The sequence below is a fragment of the Maniola jurtina genome, chromosome 10, assembly GCF_905333055.1.
Source record: "Maniola jurtina chromosome 10, ilManJurt1.1, whole genome shotgun sequence".
Taxonomy (NCBI): domain Eukaryota; kingdom Metazoa; phylum Arthropoda; class Insecta; order Lepidoptera; family Nymphalidae; genus Maniola; species Maniola jurtina.
This window is the reverse complement of record NC_060038.1, coordinates 2,523,673-2,547,438: the sequence shown is the minus strand read 5'-3', so window position 1 is coordinate 2,547,438 and position 23,766 is coordinate 2,523,673. Positions and strand designations below refer to the sequence as shown.

Sequence of the window (23,766 nt, the reverse complement as noted above, 5' to 3'; positions counted from 1 at the left end):
ATAATTAATTATATTTTTATCATAATATTATAAAATATTTACATTGACCTATAAGGATATAAATAAATCTTGAATTGTGCGAAATAATCGTAAAAATGATTAGGTAAACGTAGAAAATATTATAATCAAGATATTATTATCATGATAAAATGTTGCACTTTAAAAATTAATATAGAATTATAAACCTATCAAATAAACAGCATATTATATTATATTTTCTATTTAACGTGCAACATTTTAGCAAAAATGTATAAAATTTATTTTTAAGAAAAAATTAAATTAAGTAAGTAGGTATATAATATTTTCTGTACTCAATAAAAAGGTCTCTTCCGAAAAAAAATAAAAATTGTCTTCACCTAATCTATTAGATTGCATAAAAAAGGAAATGTGCAAATGCGTTTAATACGTACATAAACATATTAGGTAGTAGGTATATCTGAGCATACAGTGAATACTGTTTTTCTTTCGTACAAAACGTCTTTAGGGGATACCTAAGTCATCTTTACTTTTCCTGGTACCTACGTAAGTGGTGCATGAGTTCATTTATTATCTTAAACTTTTACGTTCATGATTAAAGATGAAGTCCTAAAAACACCTTTGTTGCGAGTTAGTATAAAAATTGTGCAATATTCTACAGGGCTTACTTTAAATATAAGTAATACATTTTCCATTAACTTTAACAGTTTTATTTTCTATCATATAAGGTGTTCTTGGCACTAAAAAATACACTAGGACGGTGAACTACAGAGTTTAAAAACTTCAACTATTTATAAAATAACTACAGATTAATAGATGCAACAGTTATTATTTTAGACGAACAATTCCATAATGTAATATCATGATTGGTAATAAAGGGAACAAAGCCTATGAAACACTAAGGCACTGTAAAACTTTAAAGAAAATATCAAAACAATTGAGCACCAAAGTCAAATTGTTCAAATTAAAAAGATTATAACATCTTAAAACAACAAACAAAATATCTCTTAAACACTACTGTGGAACGATGCGATTAAAATTAAAATCTTGGTCCTCAAAAAGAAAAATTATAACAATAATATCACACAATAATCATGAAAATACGTTACGATCGACGTTAAAATACTAAAGGCAAGATATTATGTACTATACGTGTTTTATAATACTTAATATGATAAACTTCCCCTTAAATATTACTTTTAATTTATTATTCCAAGGTAATAAGTACATCGGTAGAATAAAATAGATTTAACGTACGTAAGGTTTCAGTCTTCCTAGCTTGAATTGCTCTTCGAAATCGAAGACGAACGATTTCGATGAGTAAATACGAGGTCCTACAAAGTTGTCTCAAGTGTTTATAATATAACGAGATAATACAGTAACTATCACAATTATTGGTAGTGATCGCTTATTGCGTTATTAGGTAGATTCTCTTACATCTAAGGAATGTAGCTTAAGTCTAACTATTCGAGACAAAACTATTTCTTGAACAGAGCCGTCACTTCTTCGATTGTCCTGTTTTTGGTTTCAGGCAATTTGAAATAAGTAAATGCGAAAAATATAATCAAAAGTATCGTAAATGGTAAGAACACGAAGTTGCCTAGTAAAGTTGACAAAGGAATGAACGAAAGACCAACAATGAAGTTGGCGAACCAGTTGATGAGAGCTCCCACACTGACGGCGGCACTTCGAGCGCCCTGACCGAACAACTCGGACAGGATCATCCAAGGAATAGAGCTGGGGCCAACGCCGAAGAATCCCACGTACATTAATGTAAATATAACAGCAAACACACTCATTGTTGTATTATTTTCGTATGTGAAGAATGCTATTGTCATCAGTACAGAAAACAGCGTCATGCCGCCAAGGCCGCACAACTGCAACGTTCTTCTGCCGAGGCGATCCATCAACGGTATCGATACTAGAGCCATTATAAACAACATGCTTCCGACACCAATGGAAGCCAACCGCGCATCTCGTTCATTGAGTCCAGTGTTGATGAAAATGGTGGACGAGTAGTACAGAACGGCATTAATTCCCCCGAGCTGCTGCGAAAGGTGCATTACGATGCCGATGATTAGCGGTGTACGCAGAGACTTAATGCGGATCAGATCTAAAATAGTAAATTTCTCCTCCTGTTTCTCTGCTCGATCCTCATCGTGCATATCCTTGATTTCGTCGTCGATCTCAGATGTTCCTCTAATTTTCGTTAATACGCTACGCGCTTGTTCCTCATCGCGCTGTACGAGTAAAAGGTATCGTGGAGATTCTGGTGCAAACGGTATCATCAGGCATTGAACTGCCGATGGTATAACGGCCAAGCCGAGCAGCCAGGGCCAACCGTCGTTACTTCCCAGTACGACGTCGATGCCTAAAATCTGTCCTCCAACCAATCCAAAAGCTACAGCCAACTGGTTAACCGTTCCGAACGCACCACGTAACCTCACAGGTGCAACTTCTGACACGTACGTAGGAGAGGCGGTTGTAGCAAAGCCGCAGTTGATTCCGATTAAAAATCTGCCGATAATCAACATCGCAAGTGACGATGAAACTTTGCTAAAGCCCATGAAAACCGCTCCGACTACGCCAAACGCAGCGTTCGCGAGTAAAGCGAATTTGCGACCTCGTTTATCTGCGATCCAACTCGCTAGCGGGCATCCAATCATGCCCCCGATGGCGAATATGCTGACGATAACGCCGAACACGGTACCGGAGTTGACGTTGTAATTTTCTTTGATAAAATTTTCTATAAATTGCCTCGGTGCGTTAATAACTCCCGTGTTGAATCCAAACTGAAGCATTCCAAGTACGGCCGCAAAGACGGCGTACAGCAAGGGTCCGGTGGCACCTCCGCTCGACATCTTGCGGCGTGTTACCGACTCTGAAATGAGAGAAAAACAAACATTACACAGGAGAATGATACAAAAAAGGAATAAGATAGGTGCGTTATCGATGCTTCGGCTAATCATCTGAATAAAATGTCAAGATAACTTATGCAACTACAACCGGTAGTTGTTATGCAATCATTATTATCTATGACATGAGAAATCTTGTAAAGATAAAGATACCTAGAGATATATATCTGTATTATAATCTTTGATTTTCCTCCTAAGCTTTTGTTACTTAAAGAACATAATAATCTTAATATAGATATAAAGCTATGACTGATCAATCAACGCACAGCCTAAACCGCTGGGGTCAGAAACTTATAATTTTTCAGGATTTTTAGAAATTCTACCCCCAGGAGGGTTAAATAGAGGATAAAAGTTTTTTCCGTTATATTTCAAGTTGTGCTTGGCTTTCGGACAAAAATGAAGAAGTACCTACTTAAACCAGTTTTTGGAAATTTTACCACCTTATCGATTTTCAAAAATTTCACTCGAGCAACGCCTGCCGCGTAGAAACCGGACAGGGGTGTGGATTCAATGAAACTGCCATACCCCTTCCAAGATAGCCCGCTTCTATCAGCTTATATTGCACCATCGCTTACCACCAAGTGAGATACTCAGTCAAGGTCCAACTTGTATCGGAAAAAAAAAATGTGTAAGCTACTTTGTTATAAGTATGATAAGTGATAACTGATCACACAAAATTCCAAATTGTGGTTTGACGAAAGATGATTGGTTTTGGTAGATCCGCCCAAGAAATAACCAACTGACAGACAATACTCAGTCATTGTAAAATTGCATAGATCCCATTATTTCAGAGAAGCCATAAAAACACTTGCAATATCGCTTGGCACTAAGTAAACTCGGAATGGGAACGAACTCAATTAAGCACGCTGATTGCATTCTCTATGACTGAAGCGTTGCGAATCGCCTACATTTAAACTCTAGTGCTTACAATACACAAGTACTTGTTTTTGTAAGTTATTATTGTACACAATATTATTTTTACATGATAAAATACTAAGTAGGTATTTGCGTGTATTCCGTTTTACGTCACACAATGCTTTATTGAAATTTTATTGTATAGGTTTTATTTTTAGGGTTCCGTAACCAAGGGTGCCAACGTGACCCTAACTGCGCTGTCCGTCCGTCTGTCTGTCAGCGGGCTGTATCTCGTGAACCGTAATAGGTGAGACTAATAGAGAGTAGACCTAGAGTAACTGAACTTTTCACAGAATGTATATTTCTATTGCCCCTATAACGACAAATAATAAAAATTTCAAAATGGCCACCATGAAAATTAAAACAAAAAAAGTTTAAAATATTTCTTGTACGATGGTACGGAACCTAAACTTTTCTAAGGTTTTTTGACTGTGAAAATTTTCAATGGAAAATTTGGAAGAGTGATCCTTTGTTTTCTATACTAATATTATAAAGAGGAAACCTTTGTATTTTTGTATTTTTGTATGTTTGTATTGAATAGGCTCAAAAACTACTGGACCGATTTCAAAATTTCTTTTACCATTACTTAGAGGGATTCTTCCGAATCCGTATAGGCTATATTTTATCCCGGAAAATAGATAGGATTTTTCGTGGTAGTGAAAATTGTGGAGTAAGGCGTCGAAAAAACTGCCATACGTTAACGATTCTCGCGAACGCTGCCTAAATGGTTAGAGATGTATGGTTGACTTCTATAGAAAAGTTGTAGAACTCAAAAATGCCTACAAAAAAGTCCGCGATAGTATAAACCAAACATTTATATTTTAGCCATTATAACCACTTTTCCATAGAATAAAAGTATTTAAAATTATTAGCCTATGTTTATTGATCATATTATCGTCAAATACTAATCCTTATCCAAAAAAACTATTTATTGAGATAGGCTACTTTTTATCCCGGAAAATCAAAGAGTTCCCACGGGATTTCGAAAAGCCTAAATCCACGCGGGCGAAGCCGCGAGCATCGGCTAGTATAATATATGTAACTAAACTTAGGTAGACGTACGTTATGCAAGTTGAGTTGTTTACTCGTAAGACCGGTTTTAAAATATTTCAAGCGGATCTTACTCACAAAGTACCTACCTACCAACAAAAACTTGAAGATGACAAAACTCTTCAAAGATTATAATTTGACAATGCGTTAAAGTAAACTATTGTATGCAAAGTTAAAGGAAACGACCTCGAACATTTTAGGAATTTGTTCTTCTTTAGGGTTCCGTATCCGAAGGCTGCCAACGGGAGCCTAAAACTAAGCCTATGCCTCCGCTGTCCGTCCGTCCGTCCGTCTGTCTGTCATATAGATAGATAGAGTTAAAATATTAACAGAATGTGTATTTCTATTGTCGTTACACCAAATAACAAATAAAAAAATAAAATGGCCTTTTAAAAAAAACAAGTATTATTTTTATTACTATCGCGGAACGATTCGTGTGCGGGTCCACCTCGCACTTGTCTGAATTTTTATTCTATTCAAGTTAGCCCTTGACTGCGATTTCACCGGTCTTTTTGTTATGTTACCAACAGTGACATTTATATCATTTTATTTCAATGTTTTATTTACAGGCTTTTACATTTCTGTATTCCCTCATTGTACCGTATCCTACAATTACATATATACAATTCTATCTTATCCTACAAACCTATCCTATCATACAAATTTCTCAATAATGTTACCTACTTAGGTACCCTGTAGCAATCTGAACAGATGCAAACTCCGTCAGAATTTGGATTAGCTAATAAGCTATTTAACCATTCGAACAGACGGTCTCTCCCTGATTGGAATCTGTCACGTTCCACCAACATATTTATATCTTTGTGAGTTAAGATTGCAAATATCAAGCCATGCCCGTTAGTATTTGAATACTTTTATAGGTTCGTATAGTCTTCAATCTAGATATAATATGAATGCCACCTATACCTAGTATATATAGATTCCTTGACATACCAGGTGAGACCACATTCAGCGTCATACGCTATCAGATATATATCACAACTCATTTATATAGCTATTAAGGATTAAGGAAAAAAGGTACAGTTGACAAGGTTATTAAACTAACAATGTTTGGACAAAAATATACGGAAACCGTGATTGCTTAAATCACGAACCCTAACGGCGATGTAAGTTATAACAATTTTTCAGGTCAAGGGTCAAGAAGACTATTGACCCCCAAAAAGTTCAAAAAGAAAGTGCCAGCTATAATTCCTAATTACATTATTCTTATTACATCAAACTGTTGACTATGTAGCCCACTACCCAACTCAAGCTAGGATAAAAATATTATTGGCTTCCAAAAATATATAATATACATAAAGTAGTCAAGGTTAGTCACGAAATATATAAGCTATTAATGAATATTATGTACTTTTATTATTTTTAATGAATAGATTATAAGATTTTTCTGCCTGACCTACCTACTTAATTTATAAGATTTTCGCAGCAAAACAAACATGACAAGACCGATCAACTAAGCACATTTTTTGCACGGACAGAATGCGTGATCATTATAAAAATGTATTTTTTTACATAAAGGTCTACTTACAGATCGTCGAAAACTGTTCACTAATAAAAATAACTAAACGCAAAGCCGTTACTAATCTCCAAATATTACGACAGCGATAGCTGTAATCAAAATAAAATAATTATTGAGCTGATCTATTTGCTGATAAGGATCAATAGGATAGACGTAATACAACTAACTTAAATATAAACTTGTGCAAGACTTTGATCTCCATACAAATTACATCCTAGGTACCTTTAAGTTAATTTAAATATAAATAAGTTTGATCATCGTTTTAATTTGTTCGTACTTTCTGAGTAATCCTGGTACTTATTACCTACTAAAGAATCAGTACTTAGTTTTGTATTTCAAATTGTGAAATGTAACGAAAGTCTACAGAGAGAAACGTTACAACTTTTAAAAAACTTTGGGATTTTTTTCTTTTCAAAACATAGGTACTTTACGGTTTTTTTAATATTTTATAAGTTAAAGAGGCTGTCTTACTCTAATTCCTAATCACGTCTTTTTAATGTTCGATAAGATAAGAACTACTGAGTACTGTGTCAAATGGTATACTTACAATGTCTTGTACTTTAAGTAGATAACTGAGAATATGACTTCGTGTCTGGTTTATCTCTTGTTTATCTCTATAAAATATAACTTCGGCCTCCTATTCGAGGTATGCGTGGTTCGATCCCGGGCACCTCTAAGTTTCCGGAGAACACTTGAAATTGAAGCAATTGCTTTAATGGTGAAGGAAAACATCGTGAGTAAACCTGCTTGCCGGAGAGTTCTTCATAATGCTCTCAAAAGTGTGCAAAGTCTGCTAATCCGCACTTAGTCAGCGTGGTGGACTATGACTTAAACGCTTCTCATTGTGAGAAGTGACCTGTGCCCAGAAGTGGACTGGCGATGAGTTGTGATGATGTGTCCAATAGGGGTCCGGCGGTGTAAGGATGAGATGATAACGATGATGACAACAATATCCGGCTATTATTTTAAGTATCTACCTACGAAGGTAGGAAAGTAGGTATTTAATCCAGTTTTATTTACAAATACAAACAAAGTTGTTTTCTCTTTCGGAGCATAGATAACGCAAGCGACGACGAGAGAGTAGGTAGTTGACCTTAGCAATAATTGGAACTGCAACTTACATCAATGATAAATACCCAGTTATGAACGCAATTTTGTTTCAATTCAATACAGTTAAAATACTTAGATGGTAAGTATATCTAGGCACCTAATGATAAAATAAGTAGACTTTACATTACAGGGAATTTACAGTTAAAGATAAGACGATCGATTAGTTTTGTTTTTCATTTTAATTTTAAGTAGGTAAGGAGGTATCTATCTAATTAGTAATTTTAAGTAATTAGGATACGACTCCATAAACGGGATAATATCCGGGATAATATGATATGACGTATATGACGTATAGCTATATATCTACCGCCTAAGGCTAGACTAGTTCCATGTTTTACGTTTTTTGGTTCCAATAAAATAAAATAAAATTCGTTGTCCCCGTGCGACGAACGTAAAACAAGGGCTGAGGTCACCTTTGCGAACTGAGGTCACGACTGATAAACAAAGGTATTGGGACCGTGAAGTGATACGATTATATTTTAGTAGCAAGTAGGTGCTAATTCAGTTGTACATAATCTCTAAAATACAGATCTAAAAAAATAGTGCTATTCTTTTCACGATGCTCTCTGTGGAAAATAATAGGTAATAATTACTAATTAGTATCATTTCCTTGTCTACAAACAGCAATCAGGTATACCTAATTTATTATCCTAACCCTAACCCTACCAATAAAAGAATTCAGCCCGATACAGCCCGCTCACAGACAGACGGACAACGGAGGTAGACAGGGCAGCCAGCTGACCAACTCACGGCACGGACAGCGGAGGCAGATAGGGCCGTTGGCACCATTCGGCGGAACCCTAAAAAGATGTACAAGAAACACGATGAAAAAACGCGTTTTAAGTGTATTATTTAAATGCTAAGATGTATCCACAAAATTAAAAAATATGGAACTAAGTGAATGAACTCGTGAGCATTATAACAAGAGATTGAAGTGAATGTCAAAGGGCATATTGATCTCTCCGATGTATCTGCTTATTTCATGGCATAACAAGGTAGTTAGATACAAAGTATATTATTATTATTAATGTTCATCCGGTTTTAACCTAAAACTGGTCTAACTACAAAACTTTATTTTGCATTAGTAACAACCATGTTATAGCTATTAAATAAGTTAATTTAGAAGAAACACATTGTACATAACAAGAAACTAAACATGATTAGTGATTAACAATAATTGCACAGGTGGTTAAATATTCTATTGTGATGCTTGTTTGAGAATGAATAAATTATAAAAAACATGCGAACGCTTGCCATGCCTAATTAGAACAACTCATACTTTTATCGTTTACAAGAATTTTAATGACTGTGTGGCGACCGACCACTGTAGGTTGGTTAGACCGCGTTTTGGTCGTCGTGCAACTGTTTGTTGTGTGACGACGGTAAATCGCGGCGGGCAAATTCCAAGAATGCCACCTGCATATTGCAGCTGCGAGCGCACCTGCTAAACACACCTGCGCGCAGCCGGTAAGAACCGGTATTTACTGGCTTTTGCGTAAACAAGTACGGTGGACGGGGAAAGACTATAAAAAGGCTTTCCCCAGATTCCCAGTGTTCAGTGCGTTTCATCAGTCTACTTTGACACTCGTTGCGTCCCCTTCGTGGACGACTCGCGATAATGAATAGAACGCATTCTGTTCCATGTAAATAATTAGTTAGCATTGTAAATACAACTTTAGTGTAAATTTTCTTATTGTGTATTATATAATGTGGGTAACAATAAACCAGTGTACATAGCTTTGGGTGTATCATTTAACACCAGCGGAGTCATATATATATAACCCCACATATTGGTGACTTCCGACGTGATTAGTCACCACATATTGGTGACTTTCCGACAATTTTAAATCAACATTTTTAATATTTGTGTTTAAATAATTACGTAAATTATTTTTAATTTTTATTATTTTTACGTAAAATTTTAAATAATGCCGGACACACAGTGCGCGAGTGAAAACGCGACTGACTCTAAACTTTTCCGGATCGGTGTTAAAACTCCACCGTTTTGGCCTGAGAAACCAAAACTTTGGTTCGCGCAGCTTGAAGGACAATTTTCTTTAGCTAACATCACCGCGGACAATACCAAGTTTTATCACGTGATCTCAGTGCTCGAACACAAATACGCGGCCGAGGTTGAGGATGTTATTGTGAGCCCTCCCTCGGAAAATAAATACGAAGTTTTAAAAACTCAGCTCATCGAACGATTATCCGCGTCGCGCGGTGAACGGCTCAAACAGCTGTTAATGAGTGAGGAGCTGGGTGACCGCAAACCTAGTCAGTTTTTGCGGCACATACGGAGTTTGGCGGGCGCCGGATATCCCGACGAATTCCTACGCACCTTGTGGTCGAGCCGGTTGCCTAACCTGCTGCAAAGTATCATTGCAATGCAGGAAAGCTTACCGTTAGACCAGGTGGCCCTCTTGGCCGACAAGGTCCATGAGGCTTCGCCCGCGCATAATACGCAGGTCGCCGCCGCGTCTTCTTCTTTCGCGTTAACCCAAGTGAATAGGAAATTAGATGATTTAGCGGCGAGATTCGAAGCTCTGGAGGCGGTGAGTGGTCACCGCACCACCGGGCGGCACCCTTCGAGACCGCGCGGACGCGGCTGCGGCGCACACAAGTCGCGCAGCCGCTCCCGCGCCGACGGCCAGGTTCTGTGTTGGTATCACGAGAAGTTCGGCGCAAAGGCAGCTAAGTGCAAATCACCGTGCCATTTTTTAAAGTAGCGCGGCCGTCTACGTCGGCCGCGATCCCCTACCACGAGTCTGATTCTCCCCCGTACCAAGAGTGTAATTTTGTCCCCTACTACGTGTGTAAGGATGACCCCTACTACAAGTGTAATGTTGTCCCCTACCAAGAGTGTAATTCGGTCCCCTACCATAAGTGTGATTCGGTGTGCGGTCGATTGTTCGTAACCGACGCAAAGACTAAAGTGCAGTTTTTAGTTGATACGGGATCGGACTTATGCGTTTTCCCGATTAGTTATTTAGGTAAACGGCAACGTCCAAAGACGAACTTTGAACTCTTTGCTGCCAATAACACCGTCATAGCTACTTATGGTTGGCTAAGCGTTACCTTAGATTTAGGTCTGCGCCGCTCTTTTAACTGGCGTTTTATAATTGCCGATGTCAGCAAACCTATTATTGGCGTTGACTTTTTATGTTTTTATAATTTACTTGTTGATGTTCGAGGCGCTCGTTTAGTTGATAAGACTACGTCGCTTACATCAGCTGCCCTGGTTGCATCCGCGTGCGCTTACCCTAAGGTCAAAGTCGCGGTTACTGGTGATTTTAAATACCACCAATTGCTGATGGAGTTCCCTGACATTGTGAGGCCGACTGGATCTCCTCTAGAGCGGGAATGTAAACATCAAACGCAACATTTTATAAAAACTACATCTGGCCCGCCTGCCTGCTCTCGGCCGAGGCGGTTGGCGCCTGATCGGTTAAAAATAGCGAAGCAGGAGTTTGAAGATATGGTTCGCACGGGTGTCGCGCGCCGTTCTGAGAGTCCTTGGTCATCGCCTTTACATTTGGTGCCTAAAAAGGACACGGGGTGGAGACCTTGCGGTGACTACCGGGCGCTTAACGCTCGTACCGTACCGGATCGATACCCGGTACGGCATATCGCCGATTTCTCTCATAATCTTCACGGTTGTAAAATTTTTAGTAAACTAGACCTAGTGCGTGCTTATAATCAGATTCCTGTAGCGCCTGATGATGTACAAAAAACGGCAATCACGACACCTTTCGGACTTTTCGAATTTCCATATATGAGCTTCGGTTTGCGCAACGCGGCCCAAACGTTTCAGCGTTTTATGGACGAAGTCCTAAGGGATCTTGATTTCTGTTTTCCATTTATCGACGACGTGCTCATCGCTTCGGCCGATGAGGCACAGCATGTCGAGCACCTACGCATAATCTTTCAGCGTTTCAACGAACATGGCATTTTGCTTAATGCTAGCAAATGCGTGTTCGGTGTTCAGGAAATAGAGTTCCTAGGCTACCTGGTTTCTCCTGACGGAACTAAACCTATCGGAGATAGAGTCCAGGCCATACGAAATTTTTCGCGGCCAAAGACTATTCGGGACCTTAGGCGTTTCCTAGGTGCGTTAAATTTTTATAGACGTTTTATTACTGGTGCTGCTAAGTTACAGGTTCCTCTTCACGGTCTGCTTAGTGGTCCAGCAGTTAAAAGTAGTACCGAAATTAACTGGACTCCCGCCTTAGAAGAAGCTTTTAACAAGTGCAAAGAGAGTATTGCTGATGCTGCCCTTCTGGCTCATCCAGATTCATCTGCCCCTCTTGCTATCGTTACGGATGCGTCTGATTCCGCTATCGGGTCGGTTCTCCAGCAACAAGTTCAAGGGCATTGGCAGCCGCTCGGTTTTTTCTCGCGGAAGTTAACGCCAGCTCAGAGTAAGTACAGCGCGTACGATCGTGAGCTGTTGGCGATTTACGAGTCGGTTAAATACTTTCGTTATATGGTCGAATCAAAACCTTTTTACATACTTACCGATCATAAACCGATAGTCTCTGCATTTAAAAAACCCTTGGATTCGTGTTCTCCGCGGCAATTTCGATATCTTGATTTCATATCGCAGTTTTCTACGGATGTTCGGTGTATCGCCGGAGAAGACAACGTAGTCGCGGACGCGCTATCAAGGACGGAGGCTATTGCACCGGTAGATGAACTATTAAACGCGTTAGCTAATTCACAAGCTACAGATTCCGAATTAAGGGAATTATTACGAAACGGTTCGTCTCTTAAATTAGAAAAAGTACATTACGGATCTGTAAAATTATTTTGTGACGTTTCTGGTACTAAGCAACGCCCTTATATAACACCAGAGTTTAGAAAGATAGTTTTTGATAACCTTCATAGGTTAAGCCACCCTAGCGCCAGGACCACTATTAAATTGGTGACTGAGCGATACGTGTGGCCAGGTATTAGGAAAGATTGCCGCAACTGGGCAAGCTCCTGTATCGCCTGTCAAAAATCTAAAGTTTCGCGTCACGTACATGCCCCAGTTAGCGATTTCAAACTTCCGTCTAGCCGTTTTTCTCACGTCCACATAGACTTAGTAGGTCCTCTCCCTGTTTCTGACGGGTACAGGTACTGTTTCACCGCGGTCGATAGATTCACGCGATGGCCTGAAGCAGTACCACTTCATGATATAACAGCGGAGAGTGTTGCTAAAGCCTTTATTTCCTCATGGATATCCCGTTACGGGTGTCCATTAAAGGTAACAACGGATAGGGGAAAGCAATTTGAGTCGCATCTCTTCAGCAAATTGTCAGCAAGGATCGGTTCCCAACACCTTAAAACGACTGCGTACCATCCGGCTGCCAATGGTCTTGTGGAACGTTTCCATCGACAATTTAAAGCAGCATTAATGTGTCACGCGAATGATAGTTGGACCGAACAACTTCCACTCGTTCTATTGGGAATTCGCAGTGCATGGAAGGACGATCTTTCAGCGTCCAGTGCCGAGCTTGTTTATGGAGAGCCACTCAGGCTACCCGGCGATCTATTCGAGCCATCTGCTGACAAACAGACTGACTACACCGATTTTCTTGACAGGTTCCGTCTTCATATGAAGAAGTTACAACCTACTCCCATTGCTCGCCATGGTTCGAGCAAAGTATTCGTTTTTAAAGACTTGTCAACGGTTTCGCATGTCTTTTTACGACAGGATTTTGTCAGAAGATCGTTGCAACCTCCATACGCCGGCCCATTTAGGGTGGTGGAACGGAATGATAAGTTTTTTAAGATCGACGTAGCAGGCAAAATAGTTACCGTTTCGATAGACAGGTTGAAGCCAGCCTATATCCTAACGGATAAACCAGGTAGCGTTACTCCAACAGCTGCTGTTCTACCTGCGAGGGATTCTATCGCGGTCCCTCCTTCAGAGCGACCACCTGCAGGTCAAACTACCTCTCGCTCTGGTCGCCGAGTTAGGTTCCCGGATTTTTATCGACCCTAAAGGTCTCCGGGGGGGCTGATGTGGCGACCGACCACTGTAGGTTGGTTAGACCGCGTTTTGGTCGTCGTGCAACTGTTTGTTGTGTGACGACGGTAAATCGCGGCGGGCAAATTCCAAGAATGCCACCTGCATATTGCAGCTGCGAGCGCACCTGCTAAACACACCTGCGCGCAGCCGGTAAGAACCGGTATTTACTGGCTTTTGCGTAAACAAGTACGGTGGACGGGGAAAGACTATAAAAAGGCTTTCCCCAGATTCCCAGTGTTCAGTGCGTTTCATCAGTCTACTTTGACACTCGTTGCGTCCCCTTCGTGGACGACTCGCGATAATGAATAGAACGCATTCTGTTCCATGTAAATAATTAGTTAGCATTGTAAATACAACTTTAGTGTAAATTTTCTTATTGTGTATTATATAATGTGGGTAACAATAAACCAGTGTACATAGCTTTGGGTGTATCATTTAACACCAGCGGAGTCATATATATATAACCCCACAACTGCTTAAATAGGTACCTACTCGTATGTACCAAAATAGAATAATTGTCATCATACAGTACAAGTTTTAAAGACCCAGGCGCGGATGTGCAAACCTTCTGGGTATAGACCTAGAAGGTTTGCACATAATTTGCAGTGCTTTTCAGGGTCTTCCATAATCGAAGCGTGCCAACGGGTTACGGGAACCTATTACTAAACCTCCGCTTTCCGTCTGTTTGTTGTCTGTCTGTCAGCGCGCTGTATTTTCCATAGAAATAAATAATATACCTACCCGCCCGTTGCACTATTGTCGTACCTACTCTTAGTACATACCTGACGCTTAGTTGGAGAGGAAAGGGGAATATTAGTCATTTAACATGGCTAATATTCTTATATGGCGCCCCAAAATCGATAGTATCTCCCTACTTATAGAGAGGTATCCCAGTGTGTATTTATATGGCCACGCAAATTAAAAAAAAAAATTAAAAACTGTTATACTTGTACAACGGTAAGGAACTCTGCGTGCGACCACTTTTATTTTAGTTTAATCAAGTTTAATGCAAAATTTTTAAAAACTAGTATGGCTAAGTTTTACATACCACGTCTTCAGACACAAACTTGACCGATTTTTTAAAAATCAATAGCGTTATCAGTTATCATGCAAAGGTATTGAATTCTCTTAAGGAAGGAAAAATGGCATTTTATACGAGATTCCTAGTAAAGTGAGATAATTTAAAGCAAACTAAAAGATTTCATTCAAGATTTCTTATATTGACCAAAAAAGAGTGAAGTGGCGGCATTATTTGTAAAAACGTCTCTAAAAGATAAGATAAGCTGACATTTTCACAATCGACATTGGAAGGTTAATAAGCAAGAAACTAAATATCTTTTAGTAAGAACTGATTGTAAAAAATTTGGATACAAAACTTTTATAATCAGTTCTTACTATAAAATTCACAAATCTGCATAAATGAAACTAAAACAGACCTAGGTATTATAAACTATTAACATATTTATGAGGCCCCAAAAAAAACGAGGATAGATTAGATATATTTCTTGGTATTCTTTACATCCATCTCTTACCTATTCTAAAAATTTATGTAAAATTGACTCAAATAAATTGATTTCCAATTATTTTTGGATGCTGCTGTCGTTTGAAAATAAAGAAAGAAGTTGAATCGCTTACAAAGTCTAGATATGACAATGATCAAAATGTTTTGAACACTTGTTTGAACAACACTGCACTAAAAGTTGAACATCTTCGAGAACTTTGAACGGCTGGAAAACTGCGACGTAGGCAACGGAGCAAAACAGACTGGTTACTGCTGTACTTGCATAAGGCCGACAGCATTTGTAGGGTTGTCAACTATGACAATATACGTTATTACAAGTTTAAGTACAATTTAACACCTATATTTTTGATTGATGTGCCAGCTAAATAAATCAAAGCGCTGCGGTAGATAATACTATTATCACTGTTTACTTAGTTAAGTACGTAATAACTAATAAGTAAATAGCAGTGTATGTAATAGTAAAGCCATATTGAATTTTTTACTGTCAAAATCTACCACAACGTAGGAATATTTTGGACACTGGTGCATATTATTAAAATAAACTGCTCCAAATTATTATGTAAGGGAGTGCAAGTAGATGATTTCAGGGCTCAATAAATTAACATTGACTGGGTTTGCTTTGCTGCTTCACTGAGCGATATAAAAAAGATTTCGTAGATAACCTTCAATGCATTACAAATAAATAAGCTTGGTGGCTTTCATTCGGTGATGATCATTGAGTTATGGAATCACCCCGCTGATCATTATTCATGTTTCCCTAAAGATAGGGAGTTCTGATCTTGAACAAGGACCAAACTGACCAAAACCAAACACAAAATATAGTTAACCGCAACGATATATTTTACCCAATAGTCAATCAGAGTTTGAACACAAACGATGCAAAATAGAGAAAACTAAACGAAATCAAAAGCAAAGAGAAATCCAGTGAAAGTAACTTCCAGTAACAGATGCTACGTGGTGGAGCGGCGTTATAATTATAACAATAGCCGCAACAGTTAATAAGTAACTGTTGACCTTATTGACTGTTGACATGATTTAGGAAACACGAATAGTTGGAAAAGTTAGTATAACCAAAAACTTAATACCAATCTAGGCACGAATTTTTTTTTATAAAAAGTTTTGGTAAAATGTGAATAAAACAGCCGGTTTTCGAAGCGCTATAAATAAACGACCAATTAAAATTTTCTCATAAACCAATCCATTAGTTAACGATTTAATTAATATATGAGTAAGTTAGGTATCTATTTGCTGAGCTGATGTTTTTTTCGGGACTATTCCCAATCCTACTTATAAGGCACTAATATAACTTTAGGGTTAATCACCCAAATACAAATGAAGATAGATTATAAAAATTACGAAAAAAAATGTTTTTTTTTGTGTTGATAACCCTAGACAGGAGCACCTTCAAAGCCAAGTCTAACAGAAGTGAACGCATTCGGGGATATAACTTAAGCTGATTGCAAATTATATGCTTTACTTACATCTCGTCAAATAACTTATTTACTAGGACATATCTAACTTACTTAGTAAGTAGTTGATTTTATATAACAAACAAGGCCTATTCATCCAAGAACAAGGCTGAAAAGGAAGAAGAGAAGCGACACTAATATGATTGTACAGTTTTGATTAGATACCTATCTATTCGAGTAATATAAATCAGGAGAGGGAATTTTGGTCATTTTTTTCTTCAATATTTTGTGGATTGGTTTGGCAATTAGGTAGGGTGTTTTAGTTAGTTAAACGTTTTTAATTCTTTTCAGTTTATATTCTGTGTAATAAGCTAGGTTATTAGCTCTAGTGCACAAGAATTAAAAGGAATACTTAAGAGGGGTCTCTCCGTCACTCGCTCCATACAAACGTCGTTCCAATTTCATTTGAATATTAAGCAACCAAAGTCCATAAAATTTTGCAGACATATTCTAGAAACTAATATCTATGCCTGTGGTTTTCCAGATTTCTGTTAAAATATTCGGTTTCAAAGTTACGCGGTCTTAAAATTTCCCATACAAATCTTTGAGCCCCTGTAATTTTTAAACTACATATTTTTAGAAAAATTTAAAACACCACAGGCACAGATATTAGTTCCTAGAATATATCTGCAAAGTTTCATGAACTTTGGTTGCTTAATATTCAAATGAAATTGGAACTACGATTGTATGGAATAAGTGACGGAGAGAGCCCTGTTAAATGTCAAAGGTGTAGGTTACAGGTTGCATAAATCGAATTACAACCTACCAACATACCTACCTGTTAAAGTTTCTTACCTATAGGATAATCATGCACTTTTGATATTTACTCATGTGCTTTCGGCCTCTGTCGACTCAAGTTATGCTAATGTAGTGCAGCAAAGAAAATCAATGTCAGTGGTAGAACCATGCTTTGCGTAGCTAAGCGACCCCCTCTGGTTTTTCCTGTAATTATTTATTCTAGGGTTGCTACACAAAACAATCACACAATATATTTTTGTGTGTTAGTGTATGTGTTTAGTTGACGGCAACTTACGATATCTAAACTATACAAATAAGATCAATGAGACGTCGCGAAAGATCTAGTTTCAAGGCAGTTACGGTAAAAACGGCTCAACTTAAAAATAAGGAATTGAGAGCCTTTTTTGCAGGTTTTCCAGTCCAATATCCAGTTCCGCTATCTTCGCATGTTCGAATCTACGATATAAAAACCCAAAATCGTTTGAGATTATTATTATAGCCATAGAACTATAAGTGAAAAAAGTATGAGTTACACCACTTTCGCACTAACGGAATGAAATGTGATCACTTCACAGTCTATGCGTTGCCACAGCGTTATTATGAAGGCATTGTTATTTCAACTTACTAGGTAGGTAAGTAGATGCATGTAATAGGTGCATATCTAGAAGTAATTAGAAACAAAAACATTACAATGCATATAAGGTGACAGAAACGTGATTCAGTCCGATAAAAACATCATAAAATGATTCCTTCTAAATATGGATAACAATATGATAGCTCAGTCGTGCCTAGAGAAAGCTATACATAACATAATAGAATGCAAGTACTTATACGAGACCGCTCAACAAGCACAACGTGTGAACATAGCTACTTTTCAAAAAACTTGTCTATGGTGCACCTGTAAATAATAAATTATTGCAATATAAGGAACTGTGAAGACTTTCAAGCACAGAATATATTATGTACTTGTGCTATAGATGCACTAAATAACCGCATTATCAAAGCTTTGTAGTAGGTACATACACACTCTAGCCCAGGAGTCGATTAGAGTAAAGTGGCGATTGCAATCACCTCTGATTGGCCGACACTCTCTTGCTATTGGCTAAAATGCACTGTCGCAGTAAAAATATCATGAATTATGCATCTTACGAATTATTTTGATTGCAGCAATGAGCAGTTTTTGGGTAATGGCCCAGCTGGTCGAAGATGAAACACGCAAAAGCAGCGACGTGCAAATAAAATCTATAAAGCACAAAAAAAGTGTGGAATCAGCTCCCTTCGGCGGTGTTCCCATTAGATATCATGGGTTATTCAAGGGGCGGACCAACAAATTCCTGAAAGGCCGACAACGCATTGGCGATTCCTCTGGTACTGCAAATGTAAATGGGCGGCGGTAACCACTTAACATCGGGTGACCCGCCTGCTCGTCTGCTCGCTATTTTGATTTATTTTAAAAGCAGTTTTTGAGTTGCGTTCCATAATGGTAGGTACGCAAGTGGCAACCCGTAAATTCATCGAGTCGAATAATTAAACTGTGATGCTGAAAAAATTACCTAGCTATGTTATTAAATCCCTGAGTAGGCGTTAGATATACAGAGCACGCGGGGGCGTCCTGTTGTCATACGAGTACCAAATATCATTTAATACCGACCTACACTTGTATGCTAAGAACTTCGGGACAAATCTGGATAAAAAGGCGCCTCTCTGGCGTCAGAAATGTGAGACCTACCTATCTCGGGTCGGGATAAATAGTCATGAAATATGATGTAAGCATCTAGGTAGTAAGTTTTCGATAAAATATCAATACTGTGCAGGACGTTAGGGGAATAAGCGAATTGCAAATGGTTGACCTAGAGTAGAAATAAAATTGAACCAAATTTGAACAAGAGTTTACTTAACTACAGTTTAGTTACAGTAGATAAAGGGTTGAACTCGAGTTGAGAGTGACCTCCAGTAGAAATAGAGTTGAACTCGAGTAGAATCGAGTTGAACAAGAGTGACCTCCAGTAGAAATAGAATTGATCTCGAGTAGAATCGAGTTAAACAAGAGTGACCTCGAGTAGAAATAGAGTTGAACTCGAGTAGAATTGAGTTAAACAAGAGTGACCTCGAGTAGAAATAGAGTTGAACTCGATTAGAATCGAGTTGAACAAGAGTGACCTCCAGTAGAAATAGAGTCGAACTCGAGTAGAATCGAGTTGAACAAGAGTAACCTCGAGTAGAAATACCTATAGTTGAGCTCCAGTTAAATAATATTTAAATTGTATATGAATTTATGGACTATCGATCCATTAATTCGAATTGGTTTGAACGAACATCAGTAGAGAGGGAGGCATATTGAACGCGACAGTTCGAGATGGCAATCGGGGTGGGGACGCGTCGCAAACATACAAAAGAGCAGATTTCCCCATGGTCCTATACAGTCTAAGTCCACTCATAACAGCTATTGCCTATTGTAACATTAATTAGATAACTACAGTCTATTCAGAGTTTTAATCAACCATCATCAACTACCAGTTCTCCTACAATTAAGCAATTTAGCGTTCCCACTTCCTATACTAGATATAGGTAGGCCTACCTACATCTAGTATAGGATGCGCTACAAAGGCTTAAATGTATGGCCTGTAGGGTTCCTTAGTCTTAAACTTGTAAGTTCTAAATATTTGTTATTCGTCAAAAAAACAAGTCGAATTCGTGGCGCGTACCAAGTCGATTCGTATGGATCCATACAAGTCGGCCGTTTCAATGCAAATAGGTATACTATATTAAAATAAGTAGAAAAAACTGATCAAGTGCGAGTCGGACTCGCACACGAAGGGTTCTGTACCATCGTAAAAGATATTAACACTTTAAATTAATGACGGACTGCGCCATCTACATGTGATATAATAAATTAATTTTTTCATGAACACATTTTTTTGTGATGTAACCACGAATTCTATTTATTCTTCTCACATTTTTTGTTTGCTATGGTCTCTTTAATCTATTTCCGTCACATATTTTCTCGTAAGATTCAACAATAAAGTCTTTATTCTTATCATTGCAAGAATGCATTAATATGCACGGCAGGATTCTCGACGTAAGCTGCGTAGGTATTGGTATTTAGTTAATGTCATTGGTATTTCAAGCTTTTCTAATTATTATAAAATAATATAGCCTTTCTCTATGAATACTGTCGCAGGCTATTCTTGGGGTTCTTGAGGTAAATAATTATGAAACACAATAATCGTAAAGCGTAGAATTTATGTATAAATAAATTCCCAGCATTCTTTGATTCCAACAATGTAAGGAAGTATTAAAATCAGACAATCACTAACATGAATAATTAGGAGTTGTTTTTCTTAATTATTATTATCGCATGTGTATTGTTATTTTATGATTTGTGATTCATAAATGGTAATTCTTTATCTAAATAAAGTAAATAAAGTGGCAAGTCCAGTGGCTAATATTTTGCCCCCTTTTTTGGTCTGTGATTATTATTGCCTATGGTTTCCTATGAAATCTATAATATAAAATAACTAAAGTATTCATTTTAATCCAATCCTACTCATCATTTATACAATATTTTCAAACATAACTACTTGGCTCAATATTTGCCCTGTCATCGTCATTTAATGCGACTGGTCGTGACGATTAATTGCATGTTAACCTATTGTATGATCCAACATACCTAACCACAAGAAATAATAGGCAGTTTAAAAAAAAAAAAAAAGTTACCTAGCTAGTAGGTACCTACCATCATCACCATCATCATCATAGACGGGTCACTATTGTTTTACTCTTACCACGCTGGCCAAGTGCGGAACTTCTGGCAGACTTCAGACACGAGAACGTCATTATGGAGAACTCTCAATGTAAATAAATAAACTTTTATTTCAGGCCATTAGACCCATAATTGTGTTAGTATGACAAATAACTTAAAACTATGTTAGTAGGTACTTATTTCTAGCTTAACAACTAATTCTATAACTAAAACTATAACTAAAAAGCCCGAGGGAGCCTCTTGGCGCCTATGTTAAAGGTTTACGTTGTGGTTTTCGTTCACATGATATTTGTTTCAAATGCACGTAGGTACTTAGGTAGATTACTCCGAAAAGTTAAAGGTCAAACAACGGAACCGGACCTCCTGAACAGGAAGCCGTCTTATCCACTATCACTATCATGTTATGGCTTTCACCAGTCACAAAAAGTAGAAGACGAAAATTTGTCGCCAAAAACGAATGATAAAATTACTATTGTTAAATGTTAATCCTCTTATTTTTACCTGACAGCACTGCACTGCTGCGGCGAAGCCTAAAGGAGGGTAATTTGAAATTACTTAGGTAGGTATAATATCCAAAGATCGAGCGCGTGATGAAAATTACCATCAAAGTTATTTCACCATAATTTTACATTGTCTCACTACCTAGGCATAGGTACGTACTACGTACCATAGATATAGTATAAGGTACCTTCCATAATCGTTCGTTTGTTGACACATTACCTAATAATATTTGATAAGGTTTTTTTTTTAATTTTTTGTAAAAAGAAAATTATTAAAATAACGAACCTTGCGGTTGAAGCAACGAAGATGTGTTTTCACTGGCCATTTTATAACCGTCTGATTTGAACTTCAAGTTTTTACAGAGTGACGAAGTGAAAAAAACACTTGTGCAAGTTAGGGTTGCCACTAGCTACAAGTTATTGTAAAATCGACTTGATGTTTCTATGTGTTGATTTATTGAGAAAAATTAGTATATAAAGTTAAAGAAATGATAAAAATTGCGAAGTGGCCTAAATGAATATTTAAAAAAATTAAAAAGTGTATTGCTTATACTATGGTACGGAACCCTTCGTGTGCGAGTCCAAATCGTACTTGACCGATTTTTTTTTCATATTACATCTATAAACAAAAAAAACCGGCCAAGTGCGAGTCAGACTCGCGCACCGAGGGTTCCGTACTCGGGTATTTTTTCCGACATTTTGCACGATAAATCTAAAACTATTATGCATAAAAATCTGTTTTAGAATGTTCAAGTAAAGCCCTTTCATATGATATAGTTAGTACCACTTGGTACTAACTATAATGGTATAACTTTCTTTGAAAATTTAAACAATTTTAATTTTTTTTTTTTTGTGATGTATCCACAAATTCACGGTTTTCCTTTCCTTGTCCTCCTTTACTTGTGCTATATAAGACCAAATTTCATGATTCTAGGTCAATGGGAAGTAGACCCTATAGGTTTTCTTGACAGACATGACAGACAGACAAACAACAAAGTGATAAGCAAGGGTTCCGTTTTTCGTTTTGAGTTACGGAACCCTAAAAATAAAGTATGTAGATACCTAGGTATGAAAGCAATAGGTCTAAAAAATGTCTAATAGGTAGCATTTTCTGTGATCCAAGGTAGCAGCCCTTTCACATTTAATACCTAAGTACCTAGTAAATTATTAAATAAACAGGCATATCGAATCAATCAACATAACTATAATACGTAGGTAGGTAGGTAGAGGGTACGTAGGTAGGTACCTACTATCGAGGACGCCGCGCAACGCGAATTGAACTAATGAATTTTTTATATGGACAATCAAATCAACACAAACAAGTAGCAAATACGAAAGAATGGGAACTACTAAATATTCCGAGACTAACAAAATACCCAATTCGATTTTTTAAATATTTTAAGTAGGTAGGTAGGTAGGTTACATTTTTATTTAATTAGGTAAGTACTTAGGTACCCATAACCCACTACCCAGTGGTTATTAAATATTATTCTAAGGTACAGGTACCTTACAGCTACTTACAAAATACAATCAAGCAAAGTTCTATTTTTTCTAAGCCTTAAAGCAACATAAGTTTTATTTTTAAATAAATAGAAATTAATTGAATTCATCGCAGTGTGCGACAATGATTTGTAAGCAATTTGTTAATAGACAGAGACGTATGTCGATTGTCGATATTTTGTAAATATGTATTTAATTATACCCTGGGCCCTGGGTTTAATAAAAATGTTGTAATAAATCATGTTCCAAAAGAGGTCCTTAAAGGGAATTATGGACCCGTTTATAGTGGCTCTTCTAAATATGAAAGTATGTAAATGTAGGACATAGGGCAGAAATAATAATGAACTAATTATTTTGTAAACATACCTGGTACAGCTCGGTAGTTGATACAAATATAGATTTTAGATTTAATCAAGGTAATGCTATCTCCGACATCACAGGCTTTTGAGTTTTGCTTCCTTTAAATTAGCATTTTTTCCATCCATGAGTTGAATCCTATTGCAGTTTTATCAATAATTCAATAATTCAATACTAATAAATTGCCGGTCACAATGTGGTCACAGCACAGACCACAGATCACTATATACCAGTCTAAAGACAGATAGGACAGTGCAAAAGTTAACGGTTAGTTCCGTTATAGCCGCATAGCGCTAGTGTCGCAAAAAGTGTTGGGACACAATCCAACCTTAAAATGTCGATATCGATAGTATAGTGATGTCCCATGACAAACGTTGAAACGGGGTACCTCTATATTTATT

The 23,766-nt window shown here is 37.6% G+C and overlaps 1 protein-coding gene across 7 annotated transcripts; it reads right to left on the bottom strand.

Moving 5' to 3' along the window:
* Nucleotides 1–327: 327 nt before the first annotated feature.
* LOC123869196 (glucose transporter type 1-like) lies at nucleotides 328–23,766 on the bottom strand. Of its 7 annotated transcripts, none has more exons than XM_045912006.1 (3): nucleotides 15,166–15,298; nucleotides 13,260–13,268; nucleotides 328–2,859 (listed from the first exon to the last, which is right to left on the bottom strand). In XM_045912006.1, the coding sequence occupies exon 3, from the start codon at nucleotides 2,835–2,837 to the stop codon at nucleotides 1,455–1,457; it is 1,383 nt and encodes a 460-aa protein (XP_045767962.1). In that variant the 5' UTR covers nucleotides 2,838–2,859; nucleotides 13,260–13,268; nucleotides 15,166–15,298; the 3' UTR covers nucleotides 328–1,454. The 7 variants fall into 7 exon arrangements, with proteins under 7 accessions (XP_045767962.1, XP_045767963.1, XP_045767960.1 ...); XM_045912007.1 differs by lacking the exon at nucleotides 13,260–13,268 and adding an exon at nucleotides 3,539–3,549 and having other exon boundaries at nucleotides 328–2,857; XM_045912004.1 differs by lacking the exons at nucleotides 13,260–13,268; nucleotides 15,166–15,298 and adding an exon at nucleotides 23,375–23,766 and having other exon boundaries at nucleotides 328–2,857.